This window comes from Calypte anna, chromosome 2, assembly GCF_003957555.1.
Source record: "Calypte anna isolate BGI_N300 chromosome 2, bCalAnn1_v1.p, whole genome shotgun sequence".
In the NCBI taxonomy this organism is placed as follows: domain Eukaryota; kingdom Metazoa; phylum Chordata; class Aves; order Apodiformes; family Trochilidae; genus Calypte; species Calypte anna.
In genome coordinates, this window is record NC_044245.1 from 55,801,802 (window position 1) to 55,821,882 (window position 20,081).

Here is a 20,081-nt window from a genome sequence, read left to right on the forward strand (position 1 = left end):
TGCTCAACAAAAGTAGGTCCTTGGAGATCCACATGTTTCAGTCCTGTCCTTTGATGTGGATTTACAGTAATTTCTTCAGTTTCTGAGATTTTAAGTCACAATATTCAAAAGTCTGATTTAAAAAAAAAAATAATGATTTGTTATGTGAAAAATGTGTTCCCTGACAATGTCCTGCAATATTTAATTGAAATGTCTGAGTCATCTCATTCACTAGGGAAGGGAATATGGCTTCAATGCTCCATCTGCCTCCCCGCTGCAGCTGAGAGAGAAGCTCTTCTGGGAACCTGGAGCTCTCAGCAGCTGCTTACTCTTTGCAATTCCAAATGTTCAACAGCTTCTCCTTGGTTGCTTGCAGCAGAGAAGAGGAAGGAAAGAAAAAACGTTGCTGGGTACTTGGCTGCACTGGCAACAACATGGGCTGTGTCTGACCCTACTCACAAACCTCAAAAATGATGACTAATCTATTCCAGACAGCTGCCCCAGACCATCCAGAGCCAACCATAGTGGTAGCCCAAGACTCAGGGGCTCTTCAAACACATCAGCCAACTACTGGCCACAAGGGACTATGTACTATCTAGGTGACAATAGATGAACTACAGCAGCCTCAAGTCAATCTTTCTCCCTGTCCCAGAGTGTCCTCTATCACAATCAGATATTGTCACAAAAAGTGCAAAGAAAAGAAGTGTAGGACCTACGAAGTCAGGCTGATGGGTGCTCTCTTAATATGGAGGATGTTTCCTTCAAAAGGTCTAAAGAGAATAAAAACAGTTCAATAAAGTATTATGTGTTCTCTCAGGTAACTGTATGGATTTTTACCTTCAAGCAGAGGACTGGCTTCAGTGTCTTACAATTAATTTAACCTTGATTTTGCATTTCAAAAAGGAAAAGAAAAATGCACCATAAAAAAATTTGCTGAACTAGTGCTGCCATGAAACTCTGAAGAAAACTGTTAACCAAATTTTGTATTTTGGGAGGACAGTATAATGAAGTTCATAAGGAATTTAACAAATTAAGTACATAGGGAGCTTCCAAGATGCAGTTTCTATTTAAATGTCAGGACTTTCAAGTATACCAGTAACTTATTTAAAACAACCCAGCATCAAGAGCTGATAATGTGAATAGGCACTGATTGCTTTAGTTCTTGCTTTTACTTAAATTTTCTTAGCGTATGTATACTTATATCGCAGCTGAGACCACAGTAAAGACAGAAAGAATTGTTTGGGATAAAATACAATTAGTTCTGCTTTATGATATATTAAACTTCCAAAGCAACAACTTTGTAAAAAACATATTTTAGCTGAAGTCCAATTTATGCTACAAAATTAAGCCCAAGGTTTATGAAGGCATTTTCATTTGAAAATCTGACTTATCTGACAATGCTCATACTGACTTTAAGATTCCGATTTGGGAAAATTGCTAAAGAAGCTCAACAAAATGATGAAAACAGAACATGTGTACTTATTTTCTATAAATTTGGGTTAATTCAGTTATAATAAAAGACAGAACTGAGCAACAGAAACTAATGTTCACTTTATTTCATAAGACAGGTACAGCGTGAGGCAGCTGTATTGGAAGCTACTCATGCAAGAATAAACAAAGTACTGTGGCTAATGAATAAGTCACAGTATTGTGTAGAAAACAGAATAAGGCTCAGAGGGTAGCTCTGTTTCCATGCCAACTTAATGTTTATTCTTTGTTTTGAGTCTGTCCAAGAGTACCAATTGATGCGAATCCGATAATTATTCTATGCATGAGAAACTGAATGTACCAGACTTCCAAACAAGGATCAGGTAGAAATAATTTTTTCTCATTCTCAATTTATGCACAATTTAAACAAGCATCTTTTAGGTTCAAAGATCCAAATCTCACCACATACAAAGGTCAGTTATAGATAAGGAGATACAAAAGTACACCTTGCAAAAATACTCCCACTACAATAAAAAAGTAACTTTATAACACTATGTGAGACCATGCTGTACACTTCCCATGTTTGAAATATCATTAAATATATCATAACTGTTTAAATGTGATGATACTACATGGTAAATCCTTTTTGGAAGAGTCAGAAGCATATTCTAATGAGCTCACTGTCATTCTGGCATGGCCCAACAGACCCAAAACTTCATCAAGGGATTCAGCTGGATAGCAAACACATCCATTTCCTCCTTCATATGCCTTTCTCTAACATATCAACGTTTGAGACATGGCTTCTGGATCCTGGGGTAACTCTGCAATCAGTATTTTAATTCAGAGTAGTTTTCAGTGCCTGAATAAAAAAATGTCCAAGGGGTGCTCCAGCAGCTTGTGATTACTATGGTCATTTCTATCATGCTCTTTTTTGATTCACCTATAAGTTTTTTTCAGATGAAGGAAAACAAAAAGAGAAAAAAAAACGGTGGACCAGAGTCACTAGTTCAGCTCTATAATTCTGCTGAAAGAGGCTCCTTTACTCCTCTAGGTATGACTGATCTGGTGCTGGGCAGCTTTCTATCACTGATAGGGAGAAAAACTAAGCTTAGTGTACAGGAACATCTGGGCAGTTAGTCCTAAGTTCTGAATTGCCACATAGAGCTGGCAATACCAAATTTCCACCAAACTGTCAGACATTCAGGGAATGACACAAAGCTTCTGCATGGGTCTTAAGATAATATGTGAATAAATATTCAGATTGCATAACAGTACTAAGTATTTCCATCAGAGCAGCTTCATGAGAAGATCATTTTTTTAAAACAACACAAACATTTTTTTAAAACAACAAAACTGGCACCTGTTTTATACGAACCCTTTAAAAGCTGGCCTAAATATGGAGTTCATATTTTAAAGCCTTAAGGCAGATTTCATCAATATGTTTTTAAACTAAATCCTGGAGTAAAACAAAAATGGTAGGTATACCCTAGTATATGCTACTTTAACATTTTTTGTATCCTCTACACTCTGGTCTTTGACCCACACTATTCTCTACTTCATAAAGCTGGTGCTGCTACCAGACTTATCATCCATATGATAAGGCTTCAGCTTCTTGTGATCACCTTCAAGCCACAAGAGACTTTTCCCTCATTTAAATCAGATTTCATTTCATCCTCTCTCCTGCCAGTAATACATGCACAGTAAAACCTTTCTCAGTTCATCCACAGATCTGAATATTGTAAATGAAATTAACTCATGTTTAAAATATCATCTTCTTTGGTTTCCTTTTTTATAAGCTACAGGTCTCACATGAGCAGATAACACTGATTATTTGAAATACACCTAAGTAGTAGCAGGTGTTACCACAAGTAAAACAGGTAAAATTCAAACAAAAAAAATTAAAGAAAACTAGTCTAGATTTCTTGTAAGACCCTATTTTAATGCATACACTCAAACAAATTTCTTCAAAGTAATCTAAAAGTCTTACCTCACAGTATTCAGTGGTAATGCAGAAACTATCTTGCTCCACAAAGCTTGCATAAAATTTGACAATGGCTGGATGGTCTAATTTGGAGAGTAGTTGTGCTTCCAGATTTGCTTCAACTGTTTCATTAGGCTTTAGGTCTCCAACAGATATTTTCTTCAGAACCATTCTAAAGGAAACAAGAAATCTTTCTATTAATAAAAACAGAAAACCACATAGAGCTTCAAAACCTGTGCTAACTTCTTAAAATGCAAAAATAATATTAACAAAGTGTTTGGCAACATGAAATTATGAGGCAAACATGAGGAAATAAAGTGAACACACTAAAATAAAATAATATCCCAGTTACTGCCGCAATTAACATTTTAAAAATACTATTTTGAAGTATTTTTCCTAGTAACTCCCTACTGCACTGTTTTCTTCATGAGATGTTTTCAGCGCCATGAATTAATGAATAATAAGAATAAGAATAAATAAAAAAATCAACTCTAAGTGACTTCAAACCCACTCAGAGCATATGTTTGTATGTGAAGTAAGGAGTAGCAAGAAACTGATTTTACTGCTTCTGCCAGAGTCTCTCCATGGAGGCATGAGAAAAATAACACAGACTGTAGCATTTCTGTGATGATTTTTTTTTTTTATAAAGATCAGCCTCCCTTCACCCGAATATCTCAGTAGAAAGTGCAAACTTGTATTTGTAACTGAAGTCTAATTCTATTGTTTCAAAGAACTCTAAATTTGTTTTGGGAGGCCCTAATTCCCCTAAGGATGAACAACTTATGATATTTTTCATATTACTGAACATTAACATGCATATGTGCCATAGCAGAATCTGTGGTTCAGACTTAGCTCTACATGCTACCTGCAGTTGGGGAGTTCATTGTCAATTTGTCCTGCAAAAAAAAGCTTACAGCACGGCACTATGAGGAAGGATACTTTGCTGGGAGCTTCCTGATAAAATGTTTCAAAAAGTCATACAACACACAAAAGCATGTCAGTTCTACCTACTTTACCAGCTGCTGAAAATGGATTATTAATCTATGTCAGAAGGAGCCATTTAGAAGGAGGCTATTAGATAAAATCATGGTATTTTACTGAAACAATGATGAATTTCCAATAACTTTTGAATACATGGAAAGTAAGTTCCTCACTGGAGGGATGACTTCATAATTGTTTTAGTAATTTCCCATTCGATATTGCATGGTTGTAAAGCCACAGTAGTTAAGCATGACAGCAATAAACCCACAGTAATTCATTTGATCTAAGGGGGAAAACTTGTATGTTTTCATAAGAAAATTTCTTTCTAAAGCTCAGCCATCACGCACTTAACAATGCATAAATTATTATATAAATGTGCCTAATCCCCATCTGACATTGTGATGAATAAAACATGCCATTTGATTTGTCTGCATCTCTACAGACAAGCTTCATGCAACCAAGACAGGTTATACCTACTGCAATCTTCTCATGTTAGTTGACATGGGGATATTATTCCTTTCTTCATATAGGCCGTGTCATAGAACTGACAAACAGAATGAGTCCTTGTTAAACACCACTTAAAACAAGTTTCTTGTATACCCAAGGCAGTAATAAAAGCCTGATGTGTGGATGAGTAGGGATAACTTGTCATCTTAGTCACTCAGTGATTTTGATGCTGTCATCAGCTGTCAAGCAACAAGACAGGTGTTCTTCTAATTTAAATTCTTTCCCAGAAAAGTAAATCAGGAAAACGTACTTTTGTAAATCATACAACACTATGCTAATTCATATCCAGAACAGGAAGTCATTTGCATCTAGAAAGAAAACTTTTCTGATGCAATCAAAATTAATTATATCTACATGCCACTCGTGTATGTCTGTACTGTTTTTATATGTAGAAGGTTTGACTTTACTGAGTTTAAGAAGGCAAGAAATATGGACTTCATACTTTCTGCAAAGCTTTGATACCTTCTTTAGTAAAAGCGCTAAATATTAAAAGTACACGTTTAAACCTCTGCATTAATTAAGTATTAACAAAGAAGTTATGTCAGGGTCTCAGAAGTCTCACAGAGAAAATGAAGAATAGTCTCCAGATCTAAAGTGTCTCTTTTTGGTAACTTTAGAATAAAAACACTGAACTTAAAAGTCTTCAGTCAGAACTGCAACTATGCAAATCAAATCCAATTTTCAATATATAAAGCACCTAAATTTACTCCATTTCAGTATTTACACAAGTAACTTCTACCCTAATAGGCAGCTAAAATGGCCACTTTCTGTGATTTACAGGATTTCTAAGATAACTCAGATTTGGCATCCCTGGTACTTCCAAATAGGCTGATAGATCCACAAGTTGATAGCCTTTCTGTCTATCAAAAAAGTCAGTAATCATAAGGAAACAACAAGCTCTTCTTAGCTAAAATCCTGACTGTGTTTTCCTTATTCCAGGAGAATACAGCTCTGCACTTCAAAGAAGATGAAGTGTTTCTGTTTATACAATGCAACCTGCATTTTATGGTTGGCTTATAATGAATAGCGAGTTATGACTGCTCATAATTCAGCCACTGTGCTTGTGTCTCTGCTGAAAATCTGCGTGCATTGGGAAGTTTAGGAAAATATAGCTAGCTAACACAAAGTGTTTTAAACAAAACTTTTGAAACATGTGACATGAATCTCTATTACGGGTACTGGGAATAAAAGACTCTACTGACTCTGTCTGGAGTATACAGGTTGATCTGAAAGTGCAATTTTTTCCATAAAGCCTAGCCCTATATTTTCTGACTCAGGCTCAGTATCAAGCAGGATTTAAAAGGTCCAAAACTATTTGCATTAACTAAGAAATCACAGATTTAAGTGGCACATACAGAAAAACTGGTAAAATCACTAAAATGGGGATACCTTCCAAATACTGTACTTAAGACCATTTCTTTTGACAAAATGCTAAAAGCGATGTCCTAATTTCATTTTTTTTTTTAGTATTATAAACTCCACTTAATTTAGAATACAGATACAGAAGAAGAATCCTAAAATCATAGAACCATTGAGGCTGTAAAAGACCTTTAAGACTGAATTCAACACTGCCAAGCCCACCAATGTCCCTAAAGATAAGATAAAATGTCACAGAACACACAAGTAGAAAACATTGTTACAGAAGTCCTAGCAGGTCTCCTAAACTTAAATACAGAACAAAAGATTTTAACTGTGTGGGGAAAAACTTTAGCCCTCCAATTTAATAGTGCAAAGATAATCAACTTAAACAGACCATAGCTGCAAAGTGTGTTGTAGTGAATGCAGTCACATTTTAAGAGTACAAAGGACTGGCTGTCAGTATTTACACTTGTGCTGGAGGAGGCTGGGTCTGGTTCAGCTAACAGCATCCATCCCCCTTGGGTGGGAAAATCCCACGAGCGAGATGCCCACTCCCCACAGCCAGAAAGCAGCTGCCTTGCCTCCGCAGTGCCTGCTCCTCAGCAGGCTCACAGCCCTTTCCTGGGAACACCTTCTGCCTTTCATCAGCAAAACCTCATCTGCCTGCTGTGTCATGCCTTGAAATGCAGCCAGGCCAGCACGCTGTGTCTGGAAACTCAACAATGTGAAGCAAATGTGAATAAATAGAGCAAGACTTAAAACAAGAGAAAAACAAGCACGAAGCTGGAATCCTCCAGGATGCAAACACCCAGTGGGGATCCCTTTTTGTGCTTTACTAGTGACTGACAATATGCCACAGCAGTGTTTATCTCAGACTATTTGCACTGATCTAAAACTAAATGTTTTACAACCCATCTGGTATTTGTTTACATTGATGACATACTTTATTATTATATAATTCGGTTTACTGGATCAGATGCAATTCTTAAAAGAAGACAGCCTTCTCAAAATGCAGTCATTTTATTGAGTCAACTGCAGTATGAAGTACAGACTAGGTCCATTTGCTTGCTCATAAGAAGTAAAAGAACTTTAACTCTTTTAATGTCAAGAATAAAAAGTTAGAATAAAATACCAGAGAGAAGGTGTCCACTAGGATATGATAAAAATTGAAAGTTTTTATTTGAACAGAAGCTTCATCTTACACAAGCAATTTTGTTCACTTAATTGCAGCCTGACCTTAGTTAAACCTGACTGCACGTAACCAGTGGCCAAAGCTGGGAATTTATCATTCTGTACAGTTATATTACCAAGTTGTCTATAGAGAGCTGTGGTAGAACCCATAACTATGTATTATTGTATTTCTAGCCTACAAGAAAGCTGGTGAGGGACTTCTTAGGATGTCAGGTAGTGATAGGAACAGGAGCAATGGATTTGAACTAGAGGAGGGTAGATTTAGATCGAATGTTAGGAACAAGTTCTTCATCATTGAGGGTGGTGAGACACTGGAACAGGTTGCCCAGAGAGGTGGTGGAAGCCCCATCCCTGGAAGTTTTTAAGGGCAAGCTGGACAGGGCTGTGAGCAACCTGATCTAGTGGGAGGTCTCCCTGCCCATGTCAGAGGGATTGGAACTGGCTGATCTTAAAGTCCCTTCCAACCCTGAAGATTCTGTGGTTCTTTCTACTGTGATCTTCCTAGCACTACCTCTTACCCCTGGAAGTCCTCAGTACAAGAAGGAGGTACAATACTGTGAAACTGTATCACCTCATGCTGGCTTTATAATTGGATCTGAAATTGGTCATAAATAAAAAAATTAAAGGAGTGGCTGACTAATTAATGATGTCTTAAAAATCTATCAAGCAGCAAATGGACTAAAATGAGAGGCAACAACTCTCACACACAAGTCCTGTCTGCACAACAGCTTTGACCATATAAAAACTGTCTGTGAAAATCAGTAGCAAGGACACCACGCGTATAGAGGCAAGAAGAAGTCATTCACCATTACTGCTTCTCTCAGTTACTTGCTTTCTAGGGTATCACACAACTGATGAGATTTTCATGTTACAACAGGCAGTGTAGTTCTAAAATCATAATTTCAGTTTTCTGTTTATAACTTCCGCACTGACTATGCCATATTACTGGAATATATTTTTGATATATAGACCTGCCTATCCCCAACTTGAACTGCCCTTTCTGTACAGACACCTGGATACCCCAGGATCTCTTTGATTTGACATTCCATGGTGCACAGGTTATGCTCCTCATGTAAAGTTAGTTGCTCACTGTCAGACATTATTGTTTGCTCACATTTCCTTTCAGACCTCTCATATTTGCACATTCAACATTTATTTGCAATTATGATATTTTACTGATTTTATGTCATCGTTTATTGCCTGGAATCTATTTCCTTCATTTAAGTTGATCTTCTAGTTTCATTGTTATTTTAATTTATCCTTTCCCATCTTATATACAGCTGCACTTTTACTAATAATCCTATCAGATTTTTCTGCCTGGTGGCAGCAACTGGCTTTCCTCCAAGATTGCAGTTTAGTATTAGAAATTAAAATAATTATTCTTTACATTTTATCCACTGTATTTAGAGCACCAGTATCTGCATGCTCAAATAATTGAGGGAATTTGTTAGGGAAATAGGGAAATGGTGAGACCACGAAATGCAAAGAGTCAGTATATGTCTATCTGTCCTACCAAGAATGAATACTCGTGTTTAGTTAAGGAAAGAAACACTCACAGTAAATTAAGAGCACTTGATTTCTGTGGGAAATCAAGATGATGATTACCACACTTCCAATGAAAAACAAATGACTGCTTGGTTGCCATTCCGACTTACATATATATGTTTACTCATTAGCCAAAACATTTCAAGCTTCAGTATTATTACAGAGCTTCTTAAATCAAATGTTAGGCTCATTATGTTTATCATTTCCATGGCCATCACTGATTTATTACTCAAGTCATAAACCCATTTCACACCTAAGTATTGCTGCACAACTTCTTAAGTCAAATGCTGGGCTTCTTTGTCATCCTCATAGTTACTATTGATTTATTAGTAAAGCCAGAAGAATCATCAATGATTGTTTTATACTATCTTCACAGTGCTCACAAACAGGATCAAGAACTAATCCCTGAGCTAATCCACTAAAAGTTCAATAGTTATATGAGCCCTGTAACATCCCATAGGTGTCTTAAATCTAATTTCATTTTTTCATTCACTAATTTAACAGTTCTTAAATATCTTTAAATCGTGACGTCATAAAAGTTATAAGTAAAATGGATGATTCTCTTTTCATTGCCACAATTATAGCACCTACAAACATTTTTCAAGATGCCTAATGTTCAAATATTCTAGCAAATCCACTAACACTGAACAGTTCAGCCTATGATGTAAACAGTTCCTGGTTATTTGAAAAATAACAGTTCCTAATTAGTATTCAAAGAAATAAGAATATATTTTCTGGGACAAGATCACAAAAGAAAACACAGTTGAAATAAATTAGTTTCAAAGAATACCTTGTATCATTTTCTTCTTCACTGACCAAAATCTCATACATACAAAGAGGCACGCTTTGATTTATTTTTGGTCAAATACATGTGGCAACATTGGAAAACAAAAAACAATAATAATAAAGCAAAGCAGAATACTTGCATTGTTCTCCACAGATCTGAACAAGCCATGTAACTAGTGCACAGGAGTATCTATTAACATTATAAATTTAAATATTCAAATGTAGTTATTTTGAATCTATGGAACATTTTGAGTTGTCACCTATGCTGATTACAATTACAAAACAAAAGTGGACATTGATTAACGAAGGGGAAATTTTCTTTTAAAACCACATTATTGAAACTCTTCCTTGACTGAGATGGAAAAAAAAATATAATTACATTTGTAGCCTATTCATACATTTCCGCACTAAATCAAATACTAATTGACTGTGAACTGAAGAAATTTGTGCCTACTCAGGAAAACTATTAAAAATAATTTTGGGCTACAAACTAAATATCTGTGAATGTACTTTTCTTTTTAGCAATACTTTATCTCTACATGTTACATTATCACCATCTACTGTTCATTCACCCTCTTTTGTACAGTCTAGTCTTGTTTAAGAATGTAATTAAATGCCATGCTGCCATTAACCTAAACAGAGTTTGAGAGAAAAAAGGGACAAGGAATAATAATTTGTTTATTCTTTGTATCTTTGAAGACTTAATTCCATCAAGCATCAAATGATCTAAACCAGGCATTTCTCTGTTGTGATTTCATTACATATGCTCAATACATTTTACTATTAACCACTCTCTGGTAATTAATGTTCCATTTTAGAAAATGGAAATACTTCTAGAGAAATAAAACTTGGATGCAGTATTTTGTTTTCAAGTATTATAAGATAATTAAATATCTCACAATTGTCATGTTACATTTCTTCAACTTCCAGCCCTAGGCTACAACACCTGCCAAAAAGAATTGTGCTTGTATATGAATGAGTTTAACTTCTTTAATTAGTTTACATTAGAAATTTTGAATAAAAAGCCTCATACTACCTAATCTATATGAATCAGTTTACAGAAAACAGAGAATTCTGAAAAAACTGAGTTGCAAAGGGAAATCAGACAGGCTAATAATATCAATGAGTTTATTCCATAGAATCCTCTTGTAGAATTTAATAGGTTTCCTGAATGCAAATGTATTTGTAAGCAGAATCACGTTCCTTTCAACGTTGCAAGGATATTTGTATCAACAATATTGTCCCATCAGTGTAATTAATTCCCATAAGTAATTCAAACACTAATTGCTGCAGTTTTAATGAGAAAACACTCTCCCTACATGTCTCTTTCCACCAGACATCTCCTTCAATGTTTATTTCTGATATGTATTGAATTAGCTATGGTACAAAAAAAAAAGTGGGGAGAGAGATATGAAGGGCAGTTGATAGTTTTACAAAAGCGTTGTAACTAAATAATTTACAATCAAAGGCTAAGGGATTCAAGCAATGCTGAGGAAATTAATTGCATATAATATCACTGTTAGATAAAAATCTTTCAATACTTTCTAGGTGTCCTGAGTATGATACCATCATCTTAGAAATCAATGAAACGTGCATGAAGAAAATACCCAGCAACACTGAAAAGTTATTTTAGAACACAAGAAGGGCACACCATGCATGTAAGAGAAAAAATGAACTAGCAACTACATTTACTAATCTGTCACATAAGCACAACCCAAAAGTAAAAGAAGCAAAAATACACTGACTGTCCAGCAAATCCTGAATTTATTCTACTCACTGGAGCAGTTCTCATTACAGTGTAGTGAATAAAACAAAAAGCCAGAAGTTTCTTTCCACATGGAAAAGCCTACAATATCTTTGATGCAGACGTAAGAGACAACTCCTTGCCAAGAAAGGTAAACTGCAGCAAGATACAACAGACATATATTCAGATATTGCAAAAAGATACTGTATTTTTAAGGCAGGTGGTCATACTTAGACCTGAAGTAATAACTTTGTTCCTGTCCACTTTCCTATTGAGGCTGGCTTACAAATACAAAATAAACTAAAAATCAGTTTGAACTGAATTCTGTCTCTCACTCTCATAAATCAAAAACCTCGTTAGAATATACTCTAGTCAGATGTACAAATCCCACCGAAAATGAGAAAGTAGGTTACTTAGTCAAAGAAAGGTATACAAAAGGAGAGGGGTAAAAAAAAACCACCAAAACTAATAACAATATAACGAAATCTCAAAAAAATCACTAAACACATCTAAAATGCTGAGGATTTTCATAGGCACCTACAGAACAAAAGCTAAACTTCTGCCCTGCTATGTTCTGAGTACTCACCCTTTGATTTCAAAGAACACAGATACCAGATTTTATATTTTTTGAAAATGAGAAAACTAGAAATTTTAACAAAAGAACTGGAACTGCTTGTGCAATGGCCTGCAGCATGGCTGTAGCTTTACATTGCCAAACCTGTCACCAGCATAGAAAGTATAAAATCTCACATCCATGCTTCAACACCAAGCAATCCTGCAGCCCTCACTAAAGACTTATCTAGGCCAGAGACTTTCCAGACTCAGCTCTAAATTGCTCCAATGTGAGAGGTCCATTTCTTGGATTCCTGCATGTTGTAAGGATCAGTTCTGCTGTTCTACCAGTTTTAGCAGAGCATCCCTCAGAGAAGATGCACAAGCATGTCTGTTACCATAGCTTTGTGATAGCTGTGTCTGAGTGCAGCTTTACTGGAGGGAAGGACACAGAACTGTAGCAGGCTGTACAGCCTTCTGTACCTGTGCTGCACTTCAATACTGTCACATTCCCACTGCAAGAGAAGTTTGCAGGCCCTCAATTCCATGTGCTAAAAGCCAGGAGGAGCCACACAGTGCCATGCCAGGCTGCAGGAAAAGCTGGGTGCTGATGGGGATGCAGGAGATAGTGAGTAGGAAAACTGTTTTGAATGAGTCTGAGGTTATCAAACTGTTCTCTGATCCTGCACTGGAAATGCCTGCACTGGAAATGCCTTGAAACAACTGCCTACCAAAATGGAAACAAAACCTTCACAGATTGACTCTCTGACAACCTCCATTTGCAGATGTACTTTCAAACTAAGGGACAAGAGCATCAGCCAGCGTTACAGAGGTTCCAGCAAGGACTCTGACACCAGCTCTTTAGTTCTGTAGCGTTTAGTTCTGTAGTTCACAGAATATGAAAGTCCTGCTCAGCTACTCAAGCAGAAAACTGGTGAAAAGTAATTTCTTGCACTTCTCCAGCTAAATCAACAAGACCTCTCTGATAACATTCTTATTATATTTTTTTGGCCAAGAATGACTGCACACCTTAGCAGTGATGAGAGCTCAGCTGATACACAGTAGCCTGAGCCTTACATGAAGAAGCAGAGGCACACCTGTCTGAACCAAGCAGAAGATGGTTCACTAGGAAAAGTTTAATTTAAAAATAAGCACCCATCAGGAAGGTCTGATAGGAAATGTAACTTTGTCCAGTTTCAAAGGAGCTCATAAACAGCTGTTCACAAATCTAAAATGACCTGATGCTTTCTAGTTTTAATTTCTAGTTTTTATTATTAATTAGCAAGAAATAAAAAGGAAAGTGACACAGTTGGATGAACATGCACATGACAACTGGCAGGGAGTCATTTGTTACTGTTTTAATCTATTCAGAACCAAATTCAGACCATTCCCTTGAAATACCCTCAGAGAAGCAAACAGGCAGGAAAAAGGGATTTGACAACACAGCAATCTGTTGGTTGTCACTTGGAGTTACCAAACTCTTTCACCTTTAGATTTTATTTTATTTGTTATAAGAAGTCATAAATAATTTAAAGTCATGTGATAAATTATTCAGCTAAGTGCACAGTTTCCAAGGAATCATAGCATGAGACTGGATTAATGGTATAATGCAAGTCAGACGCAGAAGTTGAGCTGACACCCCACAATTACCACACACAGGAGCAGTCCGGGGAGTCTGGCACTTCACAGCGTGTGCTTTCCACCACAGGGATTTGTAAGTACCTTGTGAATATTTATAAACTAGAAGTACCTATTGCCTACTGTGTACTGCAGCTGCTTGCCTATGCATGGTTATGAATTAGTGAAACTTCACCCAGAGCTTCACTTGGCACAATTATTAGGACATCCATTATCCACAAGCAATAGCACTGTCCTTCAAGATTACTGCTTAATGTACATCTCTGCTCTAGAAGAGTTTGTCTTTAACCATAATTACCTATTACAATTAATTGTAGCACTCTCAGGGAGACTGGGATAGAAGTGACTGCTGGGATACCACTGTTTGCTACAAAAACACTGGTACTTTCTTGCTATTTTCTTTATACAAACCAAGTTATTTAATTATTTTGGGTAGGTCTAGTTCCATGATGCCCAGAAACAAAAACAAACTGCTCAGAAATTGAGACAGACTTTAGCAAAATCATATGCCAGTCAAGAATGTGGGGAAAAAAAAACCAAAAGCAAAACAAAAGCAAACACTTGCAGATGTTCTGCATTTCAAAGGTGATTCATAAATTTAAGTAAATTTCCCCTGAATGTACCAGTAAATTAAAAACTATAGTGACTCTTAATTTACAAACATTCACATAAACTGTTTCCTAGATACAATATTGAAATGCCTTCCTTCTCTTCACCATTAGAGATTGCATTTGAACTGATAATTGAGATGGTAGTTTTATAAAACAGCACTGGCTTGGTAACTACTGAGATGCTAAGTTTCACTTGTAACTTTGCCAATGAAATTGTCTGAGTTGCCAAATAGTCAGATGAGGTATAGCAGTCATCTTACCTGTGCATGTCCTCAGAGACCACCATGGCTCGACTTTTTTCTTTTGAGTCACTATTTAGGAAATACAGAAGGAAAATACAAATATTGGAGGGATACAAGAGGGAAGAGAGAAGCTAAACCTACAGTTAGAAAAAGTAAAAGGAAAGGGCAGACATTCCAGAAAAAGGAATGTGGTCATAACGTGGTGAAAAAGTAGGGCTTTTTGGGGTAGGATATGGGGACAGAGGATGCAAGTCTACAGGAAACTGAGGTTTCTGCTAATATTTAGATATCAATGAATGATTTCTCAAGTAGAAGCCCAGATATTTTCCAGGCATACCACAGCCTCACTGTGTAAACACAAGCAAACTCCGTATTTATTTCATATTTGCAAACTGGATAAAAAGCGCTCTCAGGACCCAGAACGGGAAAGGTGCAAAGAATTATTCTAAGTAGACAGTATTCCATGGCAGGCATATGTGGATCTAGAAAAGAAACTGAGTCCCTTGCTACTAACATTAAGCCATACAAATGCAAAGAAATGGCCCAGCTCCTCTACTAGTGCAGCTTTTACAAAAGAAAATGAAGAAAGCAAACAAGAACACAATAAATAGTTTTAAAACTAATGAAAGCTACCTGTTTTTTCTTTTTAAAAGAGGTAAACTCAGAGCCTTTAAAAAATGTGAAAACTTCAGTAATGAGCAACTGGTAATGTGCATCCCCACCTACCACCCCTAAATTCAGTTATAACCCTGAAAAATATTTAAAACCACAGCAAATATTTGCTAAAACAGCCAATCCTTATTTGAACTTCAGTTACACATTAGATAAGCTAGTTTGCAATTTTAAATAAAAATTTGTCAGAGCTCATTTTAGAGACCACTAGAATAGGAAGACAGTGTCAACACAGGCAATTCAAACACAGGTCTCGTGAAGTTAGAGTACGTGGCTCAAAATCAGAAGGTCTGCAAATATCTAACAGTGGGAAATTTCAAATAATAGACAAGCCAAGACATGCAGTGTAAACTGGAATCAGGAGGCTTACTTTCATACAAACATGTCTCTTCTATTTAACTAAAGTTTTGGGTCTAAGATTATATAAATTCTGACCATAGTTTCTTCTAAAGCTGGGGGAAATTGATGGTCTCTCTCCTGTGTATATCTAGTGCATGCAAAAGTTCTTTCACAGTGAAAGGTTCTGTCCTTCCTTTTTATAAGGGCACGCATTTTCTTCTCTGCTCTGCTGTTTTCACAGAATTTGAAGGAACTTTTCAGATGAAAACCATGCTCAGCAAGAATCACCCAACAGGACCAAAATCTACTGTAGATGTATTACAGATGGCTTAATTTTATACACACCAACACAGAAGGAAAAAACTCCACTTGCCTAGCCATAAATCTAAAGCCAAGAACTTGCATTTTTTTCTTTTTAGGAAATTATTATTAAATTTACAGTTAGTTGTCATATGTCTGTCCAAAGCAGATATCTAAGAATGAGGGAAATGCGACCTTAAGTCGTAACAGCCAGTCTGAAATAAGTCCACAGTGGCACCATCTCACTCCAGAACACTAATCACTGGTCTGGTGTGTGTGTGTATACTTCCCAATGGAAAATAACAGAAGCAGTAACCAGAACAAATTAATAAGATACTACTTTCTGATTTGAAAGTACTGTCAAGAATGAGATGCCCAGCATATATTACCACCTTTAAAAATAGTGTTTTTAAACAGAAGAAAGTGTCTACACTCTGTCTCATTATGCTGCCGGAGTTTCACGTTCACCCAGGCCACTATTTTTGCCACTATTTGCATATACGCGGTAGAAAATGGGGGGGATCTGTTCCTCTGAGGCTCGGGAGGAATGAAGAGTAACTGTGATACGCAAGTACCCCCTAGTGATGAAACGGTGAAGTACGGAATCACAGCAGCATTTTGGCTTGTTAACTTATTGTCACAAAAAGAGAGTGATAAAAAGAAACAAGAATATACCATTTGATACTCAGGATGGCAGAGGACACTCTCAGCCTCATTCCTAAGAAAACATATGCATTAAATGCTAGAGGTGTGAATGTTCACAATCATCTGAAGAAAGAACTTCAAGAACAGAGTTCATTTATAAAATAAAGAAGGCGTCAAAAATAAACTACATCAATTATACTATATGTGCATATATATTGACATAATTATGAAAAGATAGCTCATAAAGCTTTAAGCATTTAGCAAACAATTTTGCTACATAGAAGAGCAAATTTGTGAAACCTCCGCCCTGTCTCTTGTCAGGACAATGATAAAAATTACCTCAAAACTGAGTTAATACGAAGTCTTTTCTACAGCCTTTCTCTTACATTAGTAACATGTTCCACTGGGGAATCCATAAGTTACATATATTATTACTGGTTTTGTTATTTGTTACAAAGCTTCAGAGGTATATATATTACTATGGAGATGAGAGTCTGATATTTCTTTATCTACCTCCATTCTGTCTTGCACAAGTAAATTAAAAAGGACTTGAAGAAAAGCACAGTAAAATAGATGTGTCTGATAAACTAGTTTAAACAAAACCAGATTCGTCTGGAATGCAGAATCAGCATGAAGTCTGCTCCTATCTTAAGTCCTCAATAAGTTAAACAGCTAAGGCTGTGACATAACAAACTGAGAAATGAGACACAAATACAAAGAAAATGTCTACAATACAAAAGATGTGTTCAAACATCTTTATTTAAAGTATATGAAGGGTTTACTTACAGTTCTTCTCCTCGTTTTGCTTTTCTGTCAGAAACCAGATATACACTTCCAAAGCTTCCATTGCCAAGTTTCCTCTGAATAGTGTATCTTCTTGCAATCACAGTATCTGAACAAGCAGAATTAAATCTGGCAACAGTGACATGCTTAGCAGTTTCTTGAAATTTCAGCATTGCTCTGAGTAACAGAAACTACACAAATTTCCTATGAGTGCAGGTTTCAAATCCTTTACTCTTCCATGGATGTTCCCAGGAAATACTTGAAATAGAAAAAAAAAAAAAAAAAGAAAAAAAAAAAAAAAAAAGAAAAAAAAAAAAAAAGAAAAATTATTTGTCAATATATTATTCTTACTAATTAATCTAGCTCTATGTCAGTGCTCAGCTTGCAGAGAAACATAAATTAAATGGAATCTTAGGTTGCTCAATTGTACAGTAGATGTGATAAAGAAACTCCAAATAACGTTGATAGGACATAGTCAGCTTTCCTTTACATCAGCCTTAAATTGATTCACTGAACTGAAAACACAAGGGAAGTTATATGCAGGTGCTTATATACTGATTTATTTACGAGTTCAAGTGCTTTTTGCAAGGACAATTACATCTGTATGTCACCTGAGAGTTCCCCTAGATGCAGCACTCTTCCTCACCACCTGTCCTTATATCACCATGGTAACCGTCAATTTATGGTTTTCCTCAACTAGAATTTCTTCCTCTTTTACCTATATAGGGAATATGGGGGACAAACTTTCTTACGTGGACTTTTCAGCTATCAATGATAGAATGTTTCCAATTTCAAATTATAAATAACCACCCTATGTGATGGCCCCCAAAATGGAGGGAATCTTTTTTCCCCTTCCTTTGCCCTTCAGCAGTCCATTTTCCTTTCTTACACTCAGAATAGGCCTACATCACTAATATTCACATATTATTTACAACAGTAATTCTTATGCAATAGCTTGGGACATCAATATTTTATGATGCTGCCAGATTATCTGGTTAAAAAAAACTTCGGATAAATCCAGTCAGAGAAGATTCCCCAGGGCAAACTCACCCTTTGCAAAAGTAACTGTGTTGGGAGTTTTTGGAAGAAAACGGAAGGAAAAAAAAAAAAAAAAAAAAAAAAAAGACAGAAAAAGGGAGGTGGGGGAAAGAGCATATACCCTCATGAGAGCACATACCCTCAAGAGAAGAAAAAAGAGCATGACCTCATGAGAACACTAATAAGTAAACAACAACATTTTCAATCAAAATGCTCAGTACAACAATTGGGCCCAGAATGTAATAAAAAATTTGAAATTTGGGGTACAGCAGAAAGGGTTCTTGCTGCTTCATTTGTACCACACATAGCAGCAGGAAAAGACCTTGGCAATAATTGATCAAAATCATGAAATACACAAACTAGCCTGTTGCACTGCTAAGCAGATGAACTTAACTTCTGATATTTTATCACAGATGCTAAAAGATGTTGATGGTGTCAGACATGCAGTTTTACAAAATCATGCTGCCACTGACTTTTTACTGTTAGCTTTTAGGTCACGTTTGTGAAGACTTTGATGGAATGTGTTGCATGAATTTTCTGATCATTCAGAGTCGATTCACAACCAAATGCAATTGATTAAGATAACATGAAAAAATTAGCTGTTGCATATACTGCGTTAGATGAATGCTTAAACCGCTTAGGGATAGGGGGATAGCTTAGAGATTTAATTAGACAAGGCTTATCAATTAGTTATTATTGCTTTTGTATTATTAGTATGTTGTTTATGGCGATGTATCACTAGCATGTTATCTCGCATGATGAAGCAAGTCTGGAGTGCTCAAAAATAAAAAGGGGGAATTCTTGGGAGTTTTTGGAAGAAAATGGACATGTGAGCAATCCTGACTATTTAGCTTTAGCCAGAGTGAGCTAAGGGCCTTGAGCCTGCAAGGTTATTAAAAGATCAGCTATGTGCAAAAGATAAGGGAGTTGGCAGCAGCAAAGAAGAATTACAGGATGGGAAAGCATCGCATAGACGGCACATAAACACTCGTATTTAACCAGTTCTGAGCTCCTGAGAAGAAGAAAGTTATGGCAGATAAAAAGTTGTAAACAGGATGCCTGCGGTCAGCAAAGCAGGACAAGGACGATGAGCAGCTCCCAATCGCAATGCCACAACAGGTGCGTGGACAGCAACACGCAGCCAATCAACATGAGCCACGAAGACGCCAAGATCATATAAATGTAACGCTTTGCTTAATAAATTCAAGCTTTGTTGCTAACTCACACTGAGTCGTCTCTTTGCTCCGCAAGCCCACCTCCACATAACTGTATCTCATAAAATTGTTCGATTCTCTTTTATCACATGTTTGAAATCAGACTTAAAGCAACAGTTCTATTCATGTGCAAACTTAGTTTTGGGACAAACTAACAAGCAGGAAGAACTGGCCTTATGAAGTTTCCTTTTAAAACACCACATGCACTCAAAGGAAATATCAGAGTAAACAGCAGAAATATTCAGAAAATCAGAACCTGATGCTCAACTGTTTTTTCTAGATAATGCATTTTTAGAAAGTAGCCATATCCTAAATATAGTGGCTCTCATCTGTATATAGTGGGAAGCTGTGGCTGCCCTCTCCCTGGAAGTGTTCAAGGCCAGGTTGGATGGGGCTTTGAGCAACCTGGTCTAGTGGGAAGTGTCCCTGCTCATGGCTGGGGAGTTGGAACTGGATGATCTTGAAAGTCCCTTCCAACTCAAACCATTCTGTGATTCTGTCATTTTCTGTATATACTGAAACACAATGTCCACACGTCATTTGGTT

General features: G+C 36.5%; 1 protein-coding gene across 1 annotated transcript in view; it reads right to left on the minus strand.

Annotated features, from left to right (window-relative positions):
- The window catches only part of NEK11 (NIMA related kinase 11), an 88,647-nt gene that overhangs the window by 65,539 nt on the left and 3,027 nt on the right, over positions 1-20,081 (minus strand). Inside the window, exons 2-4 of the mRNA XM_030444489.1 lie at positions 17,287-17,541; positions 3,395-3,560; position 3,339 (exon numbers count right to left, since the gene is read on the minus strand). Coding sequence (XP_030300349.1) covers position 3,339; positions 3,395-3,560; positions 17,287-17,456 — 337 coding nt within the window. The 5' untranslated portion in view covers positions 17,457-17,541. The remainder of the gene's footprint in view (positions 1-3,338; positions 3,340-3,394; positions 3,561-17,286; positions 17,542-20,081) is intronic.